The sequence below is a fragment of the Canis lupus genome, chromosome 19 (assembly GCF_048164855.1).
Source record: "Canis lupus baileyi chromosome 19, mCanLup2.hap1, whole genome shotgun sequence".
Lineage (NCBI taxonomy): Eukaryota > Metazoa > Chordata > Mammalia > Carnivora > Canidae > Canis > Canis lupus.
In genome coordinates, this window is record NC_132856.1 from 38,184,122 (window position 1) to 38,201,407 (window position 17,286).

Genomic DNA, 17,286 nt, shown 5'->3' on the forward strand with positions numbered 1-17,286 from the left:
AAGCATTGAACCTTTTAAGTATGTAGTATTGTGGTTTTACCTCAAAGTTGGAGGGTACAGTGAAGATACATATTCATTCTTAACAGTATCTCTGTGCAAATTCAACCCCTAAGTGTTCAACAATTTATTAATATGCCCTAGCCACGAAACAATCAAATTTCAGATTGAAAAAAGCTAAAACTCCTTAAATGAATCAAAGGCATATGTAAAAGTGATTATGATGTTAATTTAGCCAGATAAATATTAGTAAATGGATAATAATATATAATAATAATAATAATAATATTATAATAATAGTAATAAAGCAACCCAGAACTAAAACTGAGAAGACCAGAAAAGCATCCATAAATAGAAATAGCTATAAACTGTGTTATCAGTACTTATTACATTTTCATGTTAATCTGGAGAGTCAACGAGAAAGATTTCAGGTTACGGAGTTAACACACCAGATAGATGCCTTTACTTAAATTCTTATTGTGTTGGCTTAAGAAATACAGTTGAGCCTTTAGATGAATGGATAAAGAAGCTGTGATATATCTCACCCATAAAAAAAAAGAATGAGACCTTGCCATTTGTGACAACAAAATACCAGAGGGTATTTTGCTAAGTGAAATAAGTCAGAGATACATACTATATGATTTCACTTATATGTGAGATCTAAAAGAACACATATGAATAAACAAAAAGCAGAAACAGCAGCATAAATTCAGAGAACAAACTGATGGTTATCAGAGGGGAGAGGGTAGGAGAATGGGGAAAATGGGTGAAGGAGAGTGGGAGATACAGGCTTCCAGTTATAGAATGAATAAATCAAAGGGATAAAAGGTACAGCATAGAGAATATAGTCAATGGTATTGTAATAGTGTTATACGGTGACAAATGGTAGCTATGCTTGAGAGTATACAGCATAGTGTATAAACTTGTCAAATCACTATGTTGTACACTGAAACTAATATAACATTGTATGTTAATTATACTTCAATAAAGAAAATAATAATAAAATAAAATAAAGGTACCCTTAAAGTAGGAAAAAGGAAATACAGCTGAATTGTGAGCAATACACAGGTTGGAGCACCAAATCCCAGCACAGCTGAAAATCTGTGTATAATTTTTGACTCCCCCAAAACATAACTGCTGCTAATAGCCTACCGCTGACAAAGCTTTACCAATAATAATTGATTAACATATATTTTGTATATGTATTATACACTTCATTCTTACAGTAAAGCTAGAGAAAAAAATGTTAAGAAAATCATAAGGAAAATATATTTATAGTACTATTACTGTATTTATCAGAAAAACATTTCCATGTGTGGACCCACATAGTTCAAACTCACGTTGTTCAAAAGTTAACTATACTTGTATTTTAATATGCCCAAGGGAAAAGGAAAAGAAGAATTAAAAGAAGCCTAAGAGAATCTGTGGAAATTCTCATGGAGAAAGTGCATTTTAAATGACAGCCTCCCATTTTGGCTTGGTAGGTTATTTCAGGATGCAATTGCAAAATCAATTGCCTAATGGTATAGGCAAAAATATTTTTGATCTTTAGCCACTTTGTGACTCTGCAAATTTGTTCTTATAACTGATTGCAAATGCAGAGCTCTGGCTGGAGTTCTTTTTAAATCTTGACTTATTGTCAAAGCACTAAGCAGTGTTCTGGTAAATCACATGTTTAATTTTAATTCTGCAGGAGACTGAAGTTTCATTGCTGAATTTCTAAACAATCTAAAGCAGTATAATTAGTTGCGGTAGGCTAGGCTGCAGTAACAAAAAGACCCCGAAGTACATAATTTCTCAAACCCAACAGTGTCTACTCTTCACATAACAGCCTGAAAAGGATACCCTGGACAGCAAGCAGCACTTCTCTTTGTGGTAATTCAAGGTGCCACCTCTTTCCATCTTGGGTCTCTGCCATTCTTCATGGCCTCACAGTTGCCTGCACCCAGGCAACAGAAGGCGGGAAAAGCAAGTCAAAGAGGGAGACGCTCATTAAAGCTGTGGCCTGGGGTAGGTACACATCACTTCTGCCAACATTCCATCGGCCAGAATTGGGTCAGAGAGCCATACCTAAGCCAAAAGAGTTTGGGAAATGAAGCCTGCTATGTGGTGAAGGTGGGTATGTATACCTAGGAAGCACTTGGTATACATGGATAAGCACTAGCAGCTGTGTATATACTGCCGCTGTTTATAGCTGCTAGGCTATTCTTGATTTGAAACATTACATTGGTTGAAAGGTTACATTGGGTTAAGTAACAGTAATCTATGTAGAACTTGCTACCAAAGAACATTATCAAGAACACTGCGTTAAATGCAATAACCAGATGAACTAAATGGTGTGCTGATCCCATGTTCTTTTATTCTAGTTACATTACCCCATATGAGCAGCTTTTTTTCTTCCCGGTGGAAAGCATTAGTGTTTCTGCTCCATAGCTGACAGACTAAACTAATTCACAAATCAGAAATGCAATCCTAGAAAACATCTAGACCCTTTAAAAACATTTTCATTAAGTAACATTTTAAGTATAAAGGTCTCAGATCTTTCTGGAGAAGCTGAAGAAAAGAACTACCATCCTAAGCATCTGGTAAGCAGCAGGTAATGAACTTTATAGTAAATCCAGAACCTTTTGCCTATCAACCCTGTAAAATAAATATCAGTGGTGAAACAGCAGCATAAGGATAACAAGTTTCACTCATGTGTAGGCAGTGTAATTTAAGAGGGTGCCAGACAGAATGGTAGCAAGATATATGATCTACCTGGAAGCCAAGGCTAGAAGATGCTAATCCGACTCAGCAAATGAATCATTATGTGACCTTGGGAAAGTTAGTTAGCTCGGTTTCTCTGCCTAAAAAGGCAAACGGTAAGCAGCTACTTCTAGAATATCTTCTAGAGAAAGAGTGAGGAAGGAGAGGAAGAGAGGGTAGATGGAGGGATGGAGAAAAATGCACAGGGAACCACAGTATGTTTGCTACAGGAAGCCTCAAGCCTAAGAATCAAAATATGCAAATACAAGAAAATCAGGCATCATTATTTGTTAAGCACTTATGAGAAACAAATGCTTTCTTAGATGTGGAATTGAAACTACCATCCCTTCGCTCAGGTTTATGTGATAAAGAGAATACCCTGACATTCTGACTAATCCAACAAACATGTATTAGGCCTGGGAGTGTGATAAAGAAGACAGACATGGGTCTTGCTTCATCAAGCTGATGATACATACAAAACAGAAGTAAATAAAATAATTACCACCTGCATCTGAGCGCTATGAACGTGAGGAAACGAGCCATAAGGATATCATAGGCATATCAGAGAGAAGAGTGTTCCAGAAAGGGAGAATGACCAGCTCAAAGGCCCTGAGGCAAGACTCATTTGGCATATGTACAGGATTAGCAAGGAGGCCAATGGGCTGGGTGGAATCATTGAAAGGGCAATTCATAGAAAGTGGCGATAGACAGAAAGCTAGCCAAGCCAAATACAAGGAAAAATTAGGCCTTAAAGTAAATGAGGAAGAGTTTCAATTCTGAAATATTCACATTGTCTTTAATAGATCTTGAGAGCATATGGAGTGTTACAGTCAACATTAACATTTTTGGGAGCCACACAAACATGCATTGTGAGGCAATTTTCTATTCTAATTATGAAAACTCCCTAAATAGCTTGGTGTTGGGGCACCTGGGTGGCTCAGTGGTTGAGCATCTGCCTTTGGCTCAGGTCCTGATTCTGGGATCCTGGGATTGAGTCCCACATCAGGCTCCCCATGGGGAGCCTGCTTCTCCCTCTGCCTGTGTCTCTGCCTCTCTCTGTGTGTCTCTCATGAATAAATAAATAAAATCTAAAAAAAAAAATAGCTTGGTGTCTTTTCTCTAGTCTAGCCCTGTTCAGTTAAAAATAATAAAAATGAAATGTCTTAGATTTTAGTAAACCTATGTAAGAAAAAAACTAAAGAATAAGTCCTGGGGGGCAGCCCGGGTGGCTCAGCGGTTTAGCGCCGGCTTTAGCCCAAGGCCTGATCCTGGAGTCCCAGGATCAAGTCCCACATCGGGCTCCCTGCATGGAGCCTGCTTCTCCCTCTGCCTGTGCCTCTGCCCCTCTCTGTGTCTCTCATGAATAAATAAAAATCTTTAAAAAAAAAAAAAAAAAGAATAAGTCCTGGGGATATAACATACAGCCTGATGACTACAGCTAATAATAGTAATTCATATTTGAAAGCAGCTAGGAGACCCAGATCTTGAAGATTCTTACCACGAAAAAAATTCTTGTAACCATGCATGGTGATAGATGTTGGCTGGGCTGTGGCTGTCATCATTTGCAATGTATGCAAATATCAAGTCACTATACTGTCCACCTGAAACTAATAGTGTTATATGACAACTACACCTTAATAAAATCATTATTTTTAAAAGAAGAAAAGTAAAAAAATAAATAAATAAAAGAAGAAAAGTCTACTTTAAAAAAAAATTTTTTTAGTTTCAGGTGTGTCTGAATTTTGTATTACCTATGCAAAAAATGCATAATCTTTTTAAACTAGGGTACAGATTTTTAAATATTGGATTGAAAGTAGCTGGAGGGGAGTTGAGACTCATTCTCAAGGATGAAGGAAGGTAGCCATGGTACAGAGGAAAGGACTCTGGGGGGAAGGAAGGAGTCTCTGGATTCCCCTACCAGATTACCCTGGCTAGTGTGCAACTCTGAGCTAGGGATGTCTCCACCCAGCACTTGCTTTAGAGAGGAAGACAAACCATGAAAGATGCCTGGCTCTGGGAAACAAACCAAGGGTTGTAGAAAGGGAAGGGGGAGGGGATTGGGGTGACTGGGTGACAGGCACTAAGGAGGGCACTTGATGGGGTGAGCACTGGGTGTTATATGTTGGCAAACTGAATTTAAATAAAATATTAAAAGAAAAAAAACCCCACCAAATTGTTGACGGCTGTGATGTAGTGAGATGGACGATCTGGGGTGACTTTTGGGGTCCTGCCTCTCCCCCTCCCTCCCTTCTCCATGCTGTCCCCACGATGGTGGAGCCCACACACAGCCAGAGCTGGAGAAAGCTCCCGGACAGCCTCCGATCCCGCTGTCAGGACATTTTACCCCAAAGGCAGGGAGAACCTGCGCCCCCTCCCCCTCGCCTGCCCTCGCCTGCCCCCAACGTCACCCCAAGAGCCTCGGGCGTCAGGAACCCCGGAACCCGGCATCCGGGGGTTGTGGACGTAGCGGAGCACAATAGCCGTCGTACCTACCGCCCCTCCGCGAGGCCCTGCGAAGAAGCGGAAGTGGAAGGTGCTGACGCAGCCGGGGGAACTTTGCTTCGATGGCACCTTCCTGTCCGCGACTCCGCCCCCCGCCGGAGGGGCTCGGCTCCGGAATTCAAGATGGAGTCGCTGAGTAGAGCTGGGCAGGAGATGAGCTTGGCGGCCCTGAAGCAGCACGACCCCTACATCACCAGCATCGCAGACCTCACGGGCCAGGTCGCTCTGTACACCTTCTGCCCCAAGGCCAACCAGTGGGTGAGTGCGGCGCGGCCTCCGAGGTCGTCCGCCCGGCCGCCGCCTCTTAAAGGGGCCGCGCGGACTCTCCGGAGTTGGGGGCGATTCGGGGAGGCGGGGGTTGGGGGGGCGGGGGACGGACCGACCGGCCGCTGGAGGGTGTCAGGGCCGCCAGGGCCTCCAGGGGCTGTGCGGAGAGGGGCGAGGGAGGCAGGCCCAGGACGTCTGGGAGGAAGAGCCGAGAGGAGGGAGGGAGGGCTGGGGTCCGGTCCGGTCCGGTCCGGTCCGGGCAGACCTGGGCGGGCTGCCTCCCTTGCAGACGTGCTGGAGGATGGGAACCGGGGGGTCGGAGACACACCTGAAAGGCGCTGCCTGAGGCCGTGCGGGCTCCGGGGTAAACTACCTGTGCGTGATCCATAAAGTAAACACGCGTCCTCCCCCCCCCCCGCCCCCCGACGGGCACGTAAATAAGAGCCCCCTTCGCCCAGGTCATCTGGGTTTATAAAGCTTCGAATCCAATTAGTTTCCATTCTTGGAAGAGAGGTGGTGAGGGTAAGTCCGGCTTTTATCTAACTGTACTGTCTATTTACAGAGGTTTTTTTTTTTTTTTTTTTTTTTTGGGTGGGGGGGATTTCAAGGCACTTAAGGAAAAGGGCTTCCGTGTTAATTGCATTTCTTTGAAGCCGTTGGAAAAGAGACCCTGTAAATGCGTTTTAGTTCCAGCTGTGCTGCTGGTGAGGTCGCCTCGGAATGCTCCCTTCCTACTAAGTAATTGTTGGCTTTGCTTGCCTTTTTTTTTTTTTTTTTTTTTTTTTTGCACGGGAGGGGGTCCGAAAAGTTACATTGGGTCTGTTGTCTGACTTGTTGGGCCCCGTTTAAAAGTAACGTGATTTCCAGTTTTCGGGACGCCCGGGTGGCTCAGCGGTTGAGCATCTGCCTGCAGCCCAGGGCATGACCCTGGTGACCCAGGATCGAGTCCCCTGTCGGGCTCCCTGCATGGAGCCTGCTTCTCCCTCTGCCTCTGTCTCTCATGAATAAATAAATAAAATATTTAAAAATAATAATAATAGGGGCAGCCCGGGTGGCTCAGCGGTTTAGCGCCGCCTTCAGGTCAGGGCGTGACCCTGGTGACCCGGGATCGAGTCCCGCGTCGAGCTCCCTGCATGGAGCCTGCTTCTCCCTCTGCCTGTGTCTCTGCCTCTCTCTCTCTCTCTCTGTCTCTCATGAATAAATGAACAAAATCTTTAAAAAAAAAAAAACTATTTTAAAAAATAATAATAATAAAAATAAAAGTAACATAATTTCCAGTTTTCTAGCAATTGACCCTCCATGCTTTACTCCTTTAGGCTTTACTTTTGGCAGATGATCTGTCAACGTCTGTTGGATTGATTTCATAAACAAGTCACATTCACATTTCAGTGAAAAATGAAATACTACTAACAAAACCCTGAAAGATTATCGTAATGTGCCCTTTACGGTATAAAACAGACTCATAGGCTATATTTAAACAGTAATTGTATGAAAATCATTTGACGTTTATAAACACTTAGATGAAGAGAGCTTTCAGGATCCTCTTGCTTTTTTACCTTATCTTCTTTCTTCCCCTCCTGGAAGAAGAGGTATGGAAAACCACAAAGAGCAAACTTACAGATTTTTATTCTTATTTTTAAGTTTTTTTGCTTTTTTTTTTTTTTTTTTTTTTTAGCGTAGCTGTTTTAGACATTGCCTTAGTTTGAATTGTTCTGAATCATTTTTCTTTATTTGGTCTGCATATAAATTTGTGAGATGTGAATTGCAGACAAATGATGAAGACTTGGGGGCAGGAACTTATGACTAACACTCATATTTCTAGTTTTTCACAGACTTTCAGAATTGTAGAATTCTGATTGTAGAGTCCTGCTTTAAATATGAAATACAAATTATATCTATCTGGATTGAAAAAGAAGCTGTTCGTTTGGTTAATGGCCCATAGAGCATAACCAAAATCTTTTGTATTTTTATTTTACAGTGAGTTGTAACTTTGCACAGTGTTGTTTGAGCAAGTTTTCTTTCACTGTGAGACCATAGATTGCCAATTTCTTTTTTAATAATTTAACATTTGAAAGGCAAGAAAAAGCCTGTGAATCCTTAGGAAGGAAAAGTTTTTATGATGATGTTTATGATAGGGCAATACTCTCAGCATGTTAAATATTTTTTAAATGTTTTTATCCCAACAAACCCAATTTGATATGACTAGCATTTAAAGTTTTCTAACAGTTTGTGGATTGCATTAAAATACATCACTTCTACCTAAGCTGTGAACTGCCACTAATATAGTTATTTGGGTTTTTTTAAAAACATTGTGTCTAACACCTAAATACACTTGTCACAGCGAATGAAAGATAATGAGTTGTACTTTTAATCAAGATGTTTCATATTCTTAAAATGTTTTAGTTATACATTTTATAATAATTACCTTAAGGCAGAGTATAGCTTCAGGTTTCATGATTCTTCAACAAAGGTTTAAGAATAAAAAATTGTGTTCGACAGTATTTCTTAACAAACCACAAAATTTGCCATTCATCAAAATATACCCAAATCGTCCAATGATGAAGCAAAGTATCCTAGGATATAATGTTTTCTTTTTTTTCCTTCCCTAATAACTTTGATAAACTTTAAAAGTGAAGGAATTGCAGTATACAGAAGCTTGGCTTTAAAATTTAAAAATCGGAGGAAGACATTTTAGCTTCAGAAAGGGAAAGTGGGGTGCCTGGGTGTCTCGCTTAAGCATCCAACTCTTAGTTTAGGCTCTGGTCATGACCTCAGGATTGTGAGAGTCTGCTTGAGATTTTCTCCCTCTGCCCCTCCCCCATGTGCACATGCACACTTGCACTCTCTCAAATAATATTTAGAAGGGGGGGGGCTAATTCTAAGATTTTTCACCCTAAAATTTAAAAAAGAAAAATGCTACAGACAACAGACATGTTGCAGATTGAACATTGTGGATACATTAGTATACATCAAGAGCACAGAAAGGTTACAAAAGAAACTGGTAACACTAGTTTGTAGAGTAAGAGACTTACTTGACCTGTTCTAAAGGAACTAATTTTAAAATAAGTTAAGTTCATCCTAAATATGAAGTATTTCTTCTCCATTAGGATCATTTGGGGTTGGATTATGAGGGGAAAAACTAATGACCTCATTGTCTGTTATAGGAGAAGACTGATATAGAAGGGACCTTATTTGTATATCGAAGGTAAGCTTTTTTTAAAAAATGCTACATATGTATTTTTGGTTCAGCCTTGTTGTCTTTGCAACCTTCCTCCTAGACCCTCTTCATCCATTTCTAGCTGGGAAATCTTAACCAAATTATGTCCCTTCTTTGGGCTTTCCTGTGATTCAGAATAAACAGAGCTAGAATTTAGGAACCTAGCAAAGCTATCTCAAAATAGAAAACATTTTCTAGTAATGAGTGAGTCTAAAACAGATGCCTTCTTCCCCTGTACTAAACATATGTAAAGAAAGAAAAATATAATTCATAAACTACCTATAAAATAATGTAGTTGAAAGGTCAGTCTATTATATGTAGTTACTAAATGAGTCATCTTCTTACAATTCTGGTTCTGTCCCTTTTCTGACCCCCTCCCTGCCAAGAAAGTTCTGGACTGTGTACAGTGTCTTTAGTAATGTGTCATCTTAGTTTGAGAATCCATTAGGAAGCCTAGACTATACAATTGCACATTTTTTATTTTCAACTTTCCTGCAAGTTGATTATCTAAAACGTGATTGGTTTGCAAATTGAACCCTTTGTTTTATTAAGCAACTTTTGTGTCCTAACTGTAACTCACGGTAAAGGATAGTCATGGAATTCCTTGTTTTCCTGGATCTCCCTTAGGGCTTGCTCTGACTACAACTGGTTCCTCCCCATGGTTCCTAATATTTAGGGATTCAGCAGAAATTATTACTGATATCTGTTCCTCCCCACATTTTTTTTATTGAGTTATTTTTAAAGGATTACCTTTTTCCATTGATGGTAACAAGAATTTGTCAAATATTCCTCTAAATATTGGTGTACAGATTTAAGATCTTATCTAAACACACTGATTTTTCCTTCCTTTATAAGTAAGTGCTTAGATATTACATAGTAACTATAGAAGCTCATCATTCTTTGCTACTTTGTTCCTTGTCCTTCATCTTTCTCCTTTAAAAAATGGGGGAGTGGTGGCCTTTACCCTTCACCTACTTTATTATTTTTTATTACCTCTATAAATCTCTAGAAACTCATCAGTTGTTGTTAGAATCTTGGTATCTTTGTTATTTGGAAAGTACTTTCCTGCCCTCATTGTAACAGTATGGTACAGATCCACTGGTTGTAGAAAATACAAAATTTAGTAGAATAAATTATTTGACTTAATTAAATTCATGGAGGCTTATAGAGTATTGATCTTAATAAAAAATTTGGGGAAATATGAGAACATTTATGTACCTTGGATAAAGGTGTGCTACAATGTAAGAATATTGTTTTGCAGAGACCTTACTGTAGAAGAAGCCTGGATTTGGAGTCAGAAAACCTAAAGCTGCATTCTGGTCACAGTATTTGTGTGACTTTGGGCAAAGGCCTTAATCATTCTGAGTTTATTTCCTAATCTGTAGAGTAGGATTCTAAAATCTCCCCCATGTACACAGAGAAATGATTGATAAACTATGAAGTATTATATATGTTTGAAGAGTGTCTAGAGGATCATGTACTGAATCACTTATATGAGAACCAAAGATGTTTGTTATCGTAGAATTCAAGGCATTTTCTATTTAACTCAGGAGAACTATGGGAAGACCTATTTGGTGTAAGAAAAAAAATCATAAGTATAGTGGACAGTTATTATTAAAACCAAGTCTATACTGTGTTTAAAATAAGTGATATTTTTGTTGAACACAAGTGTTTATTAAACATCTAGTACGTGTCTGTCTTAGGATATATCTGGAAAAAATAAGACAAAACGTGTTTGCATGGAGTTTACATTTTAGGGGAGAAAGACAATAAATATGAGAAATAAGTAAGTGGTATAGAAAAAAAGAGGAGAGTTGGAGGTATTGAACTTGAGAGCAGACTGGGATCCTGAGAAAGAGTAATTCTGTGGTAAGTGTCTTTGAAAAAGTCACATTTGAAGAAAAGCATGTGGAGGGGTAAGATAACTAGATTCTGGGCAAGTGGTCCGGACAGAGGTCTTTAGGTAGAAGCGAGAGAGTGACAAGCTCAGTGTGGTTAGAGCAGAAGCAAGGGAAGAGGCAGAGGAGGTGAAGGCAAAGAGAGCACCTATCAGCCAAAGCTTTAGTGGCCTTAGTAAGGGCATTGGCCTTTACTCTGGGGGACTAAGTCCTTGGAAATGTCTGAAAAGAGAAGGGATATGATCTCACTTGAATTTTTTGTTTACAGATTTTAAGTGTCAACAATATTTAATGTAGTTATTTTTTGAAATGGAAATAAAGAAGTAGCTAACATTTCTGCAAATTAAACAGTGATTACAGGGTTTTTTCTTCTGTCAAATCTAAGGTCAGCCTCACCTTACCATGGTTTTACCATTGTGAATCGACTGAATATGCACAATCTGGTTGAACCAGTGAATAAAGATTTGGAATTTCAGCTCCATGAACCATTTCTTCTGTATAGAAATGCAAGCTGTAAGTATGCCTGTTTTATTATGATTCATATATTTACAATTAAAATTGAATGACTATAGCTTCTATCATCACATTATTGCTGGAGTTTCAAGTACAATAAAAAAATAATCTATACTCTTAGGGATATAAAAGAGATTTTTACTAAGACTTTACTTTTATAGACCTTTTAAATTGGGCTTCTAAAATTGAAACACTCTTATATACGGTAACTTTTTGTATTGTTGTAGTTAAATATACTCTTCCATATAATAGCATTATATTATACTCCTGTTGCTTGTTTTATGAAAATAAGTTTCACCCTTTGTTTTGGTTGTGACACTGAATTATTGGCTACCCATGCCCTTGAGCAACAGAACTTAGTTTGAGAGAGACAGGATGGGGACTGATATTTCTATCCACAAAGAAAGTACTATCTTTGCCCTTGTAGTGATATTTTTCAATGTGTTTATTGAGTATCTACTGTGAACAAGTTCTGGGCCAAGAGCTATTGTACTTTAATGTTAATACAATAACCTGTGTGGGACAGACAAGCAGTTAGGTGAGCTGAGACTCAGAGGTGAGTGGCAGCTCTCCAGTTGGAGAGTGAGGATGATGACCCTTTTTTCTGTTCCCTAGTTCCAGGGTCCTTTCAGGCATTTTACAGACTTTTGAGAAGGGTTGCATACAGTCCACAAAGTTAGAATGGCCCTTTCAAGAAGTTAAGATACAAAAAAAGTATCCTCAGGTCCTGTATTTCAGCATGGGTGTTGAAGGTATGAGTGTTTGAGACAGAAGAGAGACTGACACTGACTGTGGGTAGGTCGGAGCTGGTTATAGTAGTAGAGTGACTGTAACTATCATCCATGAAGATAGCTGGAGAAATGTTACTTCTCACTTAAAAAGGAAAAGTGAGGGACACCTGGATGGCTCAGCGGTTTAGCCCCTACCTTTGGCTCAGGGCGTGATCCTGGAGCCCCAGGATCAAGTCCCACATCAGGCTCCCTGTATGGAGCTTGCTTCTCCCTCTGCCTAGGTCTCTGCCTCTCTCTCTCTCTCTCTCTCTCTCTCTCTCTCTCTGTCTCTCATGAATAAATAAAAATAAAATTAAAAAAAGAAAAAAAAAAAGGAACAGTGACTACAAAAAATAAAAAAAGGAAAAGTTACTGTTTGGATTTCACTTGACTACAAGGTAACTAGTACCAGAGGAATGTCTTTGGTATGAAGTATAAGAAGCTCTGGAAATTCTGCATCTTTTAGTTCCCTGAATGAGGAATGGTCAGGCCTATTTCAGAGCCGGAAGCCCCAAATTCTTCCCTACAGCTCACTTTTTTTTTTTAATTTTAATTTTTTCACATTTTAAATATCTAAGTAAAATAGTCTCTTGATTTTTCAGTGAACTGTTTGTCCAGATAATTCTCTGAGATTTTAACTTCTGGCACCATATTGGAAATGCTTTTTAATACCTTAAGTTCAGATGGACTTATTTAAATTAATGTTAACAATAGAATTACTTCAGATGGCAGTTTTCTTTGTGCTGAACATTCTGTTAAAGGGGAAATTCTGCATTGGAACACAGATCCATATTTTTTTTTAAGGGACAGTGGCTTAATTCTACTCTTTACTACCTGGAAACCTAATCTAGCTATTGCTTCTAAGAAAGGTTTGATTATTAAAGTAGTCAGGAGGGCACCTGGGTGGCTCAGTTGGTTAAGCATCTGCCTCCAGTCAGGTCATGATCCCAGAGTCCTGGGATCGAGCCCCACATTAGGCTCTGTGCTCTTTGGGGAGCCTGCTTCTCCCTCTCCCTCTGCTACTCCCCCTGCTTGTCCTCTCTCTCTCTCTCTCTAATAAATAAATAAAATCTTTAAAAAAAAATTTGTAAAAGGTAGTCAGGAAAATTATCAGACTTATGGATTCAATTATTTAGTATAAGCCTGATATGAATCATAGTATTTCTTACACAAGCAAACGTTCCTGTGTAGTTAAAAGTGCAACATAACATAAATATAATTAAATCATGACTAATCAGGACGCTTGGGTTAGTCAGTTAAGTGTCTGCCTTTGGTTCAGGTCATGATCCCAAGGTCTGGGAGCAATCCCCATGTCTGGCTCCCTGCTCAGCAGGGAGTCTGTCTCTCCCTCTTCCCTTCCCCTCGCTCATGCTTTCTCTCTTTTTAATATATTTTTTAAAAATAAAATAAATCATGACTAATCAAAACTTAAGTAATCAGAGCCTCAGTTATCTGGAAATATTTCTATAGTCCATGTGTGGAAGAAATGAAGGCAAATTATAAGAAAATAAGCTAATATTAGGTTTCATTTTGTAAGAATCTAGCAAATATCACGAATGTTAACAGGGGGTCAGCATTAAAAAGTCAATTTTCTGTTACTTTAACTCCACTCTACTATCATAGATTAATTTGTTGTCATAAAACCTGAAACCATCAGGAGTGTTTATTATGTTAATTAGAATATTCTTGAGCAGAAAGGTACATTAACACATTTTATTTTAGAAAGATTTTCAATAAGAAGTGAAAATAAAAGTTTTCTTGAACAGAAAACTCACTTAACAAGGTTGTCCAGTTCCCCGGTTAATTGAGGCACTGAATCATCTTCTAAGGGGCCATACAGTTTCTGGTATTGCTAATTAGAAATTCAGTAGCACATCAGCTTGTTTTCAGACTAGAGAAAGGCCTGAAAAGGTCAAGTACAACACTGTGGGCATATTAGAAACAGTCTACAAGAGGAGCTTGGGGAAGGTATTTAAAGGAACAGCTGTATTGGGGAGAAGTGACAGCATAAAGTGATTCTGGGAGTGTGAAGGCCTCTCTCGAGTATATGTTTTGTCTGCCTAGTCTTAAATGTGGAAAATAGTCCTGTCAGGTCTGCAAGCTGTTGAGTTGTTAAGGGATTTGTTCTTTAAACAAAAAGTTAATTAGTGTCTGAGTGTGTATACAGGTAATTATACCTGATTCTGTAGCTGCTCTGTCATTTTCTTGTGAGAAATACCGCTGAGACATCTGACCCATTTTACTCATGGCCCCTTCAGATCCAGCTTCTTTCACTCAAGTCAATTTTTAGTTAATAGGAAATTGAACTATAATTTTTCCAGTTCTAAATTGTTTTGATTTGATTTTTTGGTTTTTATGTATATAATTTCTCCCACCCCCAAAAGGAAAAGTAAAATATTCCAGAGAAAATGCTTATACTAGCCAGAGTCTTAGATTTGATGATTCTGTTGAATATTTTGGAAGCTATATATGTTTCTATACTGATCAAGAAAGAGCCTTTCAGCAGCCAGGAGACTGCAATGGGGGTTGGGAAGATTGCAGATTCTGTAGTTAATTAAGCAAAAGTGTGGTTCCTAACACCCTATTTCTGACTTACATTGAGGAAACAAGAGTCCCAGAGAAGTTAAGAACTTGCTCAAGAGTCACAAGGATGCGTCGCCTGGGCGGCTCAGCATTTGAGCATCTGTCTTTGGCTCAGGGTGTGATCCTGGGGTCCCAGGATCAAGTCCCATATCGGGCTTCCTACATGGAGCCTGCTTCTTCCTCTGCCTATGTCTCTGCCCTCCCCCGCCCCCCGTGTCTCTCATGAATAAATAAATAAAATATTTTTTTAAAAAGTCACAAAGAGGGCAGCCCGGGTGGCTCAGTGGTCCAGCGCCGCCTTTGGCTCAGGGCATGATCCTGGAGACCCAGTATCAAGTCCCGCGTCGGGTTCCCTACATGGGTGGGGCCTGCTTCTCCCTCTACCCGTGCCTCTGCCTCTCTTTCTCTGTCTCTCTCATGAATGAATAAATAAAAAAATATTTCTTTTAAAAAGTCACAAAGCTTATAAGTGACATAGGCAGCATTCAAGTCTTCGAAATCCATATTCTTTTACTCAGCTTCCATAATAAAATCACTTCATTATCCACATTCTGAAGTGAGGCTGTCCTGTACAACTCTGCAATAATGGAAATGCTCTATATCCATCCTGCCCTAAAGAGCAACCACCAGCTAAATGTGACTGCTGAGCACTCAAAGTGTAGCTAGTGCAACAAGGAAATTTTCTTTTTCTTTTTTTTTTTTTTTAAGTTAATTTAATCAGTTTGTGTTGAAGTAGCCATGCGTGGCTAGTGGCTTCTGTATCGGACAGCAGAAGTCTAAAGCATGAACCCATGTTCAAACACACCCTTGTACTGTGCCAGACCTGAATTAAACAAGCACTACGGGAGCTTTGAGTTCAATTTTTATGCCTCTCATTTAGTTATTCTTTTTTAAAATTTATAAATGATTTCTAGATACGAAAGCTATAGATGTCCCTGAGGGGGGCTTGCCATGGTAACACTCTTTTGGCATGCAGTTTAATTTTCAGAAAAGAATTCTATTCTAGGCTTTGCCATTTTCAGGCTGTAACCTTGGATAAATCACGTAAACCATTAATCTGACCTACTTATCTTAAAAGGGCATCATATACATGAAGGTATTTTATCAGGCACTTACAAATATAAAATATTACAGACACTTGCCTCCATCTTGGACCCAAGCCAAAATATCTTTATTGTGAGAGAGTCATAAGGATTTTAATATTATCCAGGTTCTCTTATAACCTAGGCCCATCGTGCCCTTCTTCCCGTCCCTTCTGGCTAGCACCATGACAGTCTGGAGACTGTGTTTACAGATATTATCTTCAGATGTTATAGGGGCCATTACTAGATAGCCTGAGGTGTGATAAGTTGAAAATATATACATAATAAAAATGAGAAATTTTAGAGCATACGGATTTTTAAACTCAATGGCAAATTTTAGAATTTTAGAGCATACAGATTTTTTAAACTCTCAACGGCAGCAGTTCTGATTCGTGGATTGTGGTGTTCATTTTGATCAGTGTACTGGAACATATAGTACCCTCCCAGCTAAAACTTCGTATTAGTTTAATGATGTTTAATTTGTGGACACCTCTCCCTAAAAAACTGATGATAATTTTATCTTTGATTAGTTGAAGAAACAGTTTTTTATTGCTTAAACACAGGCATTGCTACTAATCCACTAAACTTCTGTTTTCATTTGTAAGGAAAATCCATTCTATTAACTTTATTATAAAATCATTCTTTGGAGACTCTGAACTTCTAGAAGTTCTGTGGCATATGTATGTCAAAGAAAATATCCTTCAGCTCCTGTCCAACAATGTCATAACAAGAAATCTTTATCTTTATCCTACAAACATTTAGAAATGCTGTTTAAAATACTAAATGCATAGCTTAGCCAAAAAGAGAATAGGAGACATTGCAGTGGGCCAGCATCAGAGTGAAAACTGAAAGCTGAAGTGAGAAGCTTATAAACCAACTGGCTGCCAGCTATTAGGATTTCTTAGGTATGGAGTTCTCCTCCATATAAGGAGCCCATGACAGTTACATGGGGTCAGGAGACAAGGCCTTGAGCTCTCACAGGTGGAGAGGTGGAGCTGGGACATGCATACATACATAACAGCCAGGTCCTCTAATGAACTTAATTATATGACTTAATTATATCAGCCCAGGGCAGCCCAGGTGGCTCAGCGGTTTAGCACCACCTTTAGCCCAGGGCCTGATCCTGGAGACCCAGGATCGAGTCCCACGTCGGGCTCCCTGCATGGAGCCTGCTTCTCCCTATGCCTGTGTCTCTGCCTCTCTGTGTGTGTGTGTCTCTCTCATGAATAAATAAATAAAATCTTTATTAAAAAAAAAAAAAAGGAAGATATCAGCCCACCAACCTAGGAGGAGGACAAGGCAAACCTTTCTGTCTCGGTGTGGTCTATGGGTTACAGGGAAAAAGTCTCCCCTCAGTAATTGTAACCATTAGCCTTCTCCAATACAGATTTGGGGTTCAGGTTATACCATTCACTTGGTGTAATTTCTTATCCAGGCCAAAAAATTAACATAAAAATTGATCCTCAGCTGGTAAGTACTCTAGGACACCTGGCAAAAGCAAATGCAAAATCCTTCTTGAGAGACACCCAGATTGCCTGGGGATCTCATCGACAAGCCTCATGGTCCAAAATTACTAAATATATAAGGAAATAATTCACAAAATTACTAAATATATAAGGAAATAATTCACAATCAGTGAAAGGTAGAATATAACAAACAACATGATTAGCCAACCCTTCCACAAAACTTTAGTGAAATGATCAGATAGAGAC

The 17,286-nt window shown here is 39.3% G+C and overlaps 1 protein-coding gene across 2 annotated transcripts in view; it reads left to right on the top strand.

The window, feature by feature from the left end:
- The first annotated feature begins 5,285 nt into the window (after nucleotides 1–5,285).
- The window catches only part of DCP1A (decapping mRNA 1A), a 64,318-nt gene continuing 52,317 nt past the window's right edge, over nucleotides 5,286–17,286 (top strand). The window contains exons 1-3 of one of the 2 annotated variants that reach the window (XM_072785893.1): nucleotides 5,286–5,502; nucleotides 8,676–8,716; nucleotides 11,012–11,139. In XM_072785893.1, coding sequence (XP_072641994.1) covers nucleotides 5,368–5,502; nucleotides 8,676–8,716; nucleotides 11,012–11,139 — 304 coding nt within the window. In that variant the 5' untranslated portion in view covers nucleotides 5,286–5,367. The remainder of the gene's footprint in view (nucleotides 5,503–8,675; nucleotides 8,717–11,011; nucleotides 11,140–17,286) is intronic. The other variant, XM_072785892.1, reaches the window with a different exon arrangement.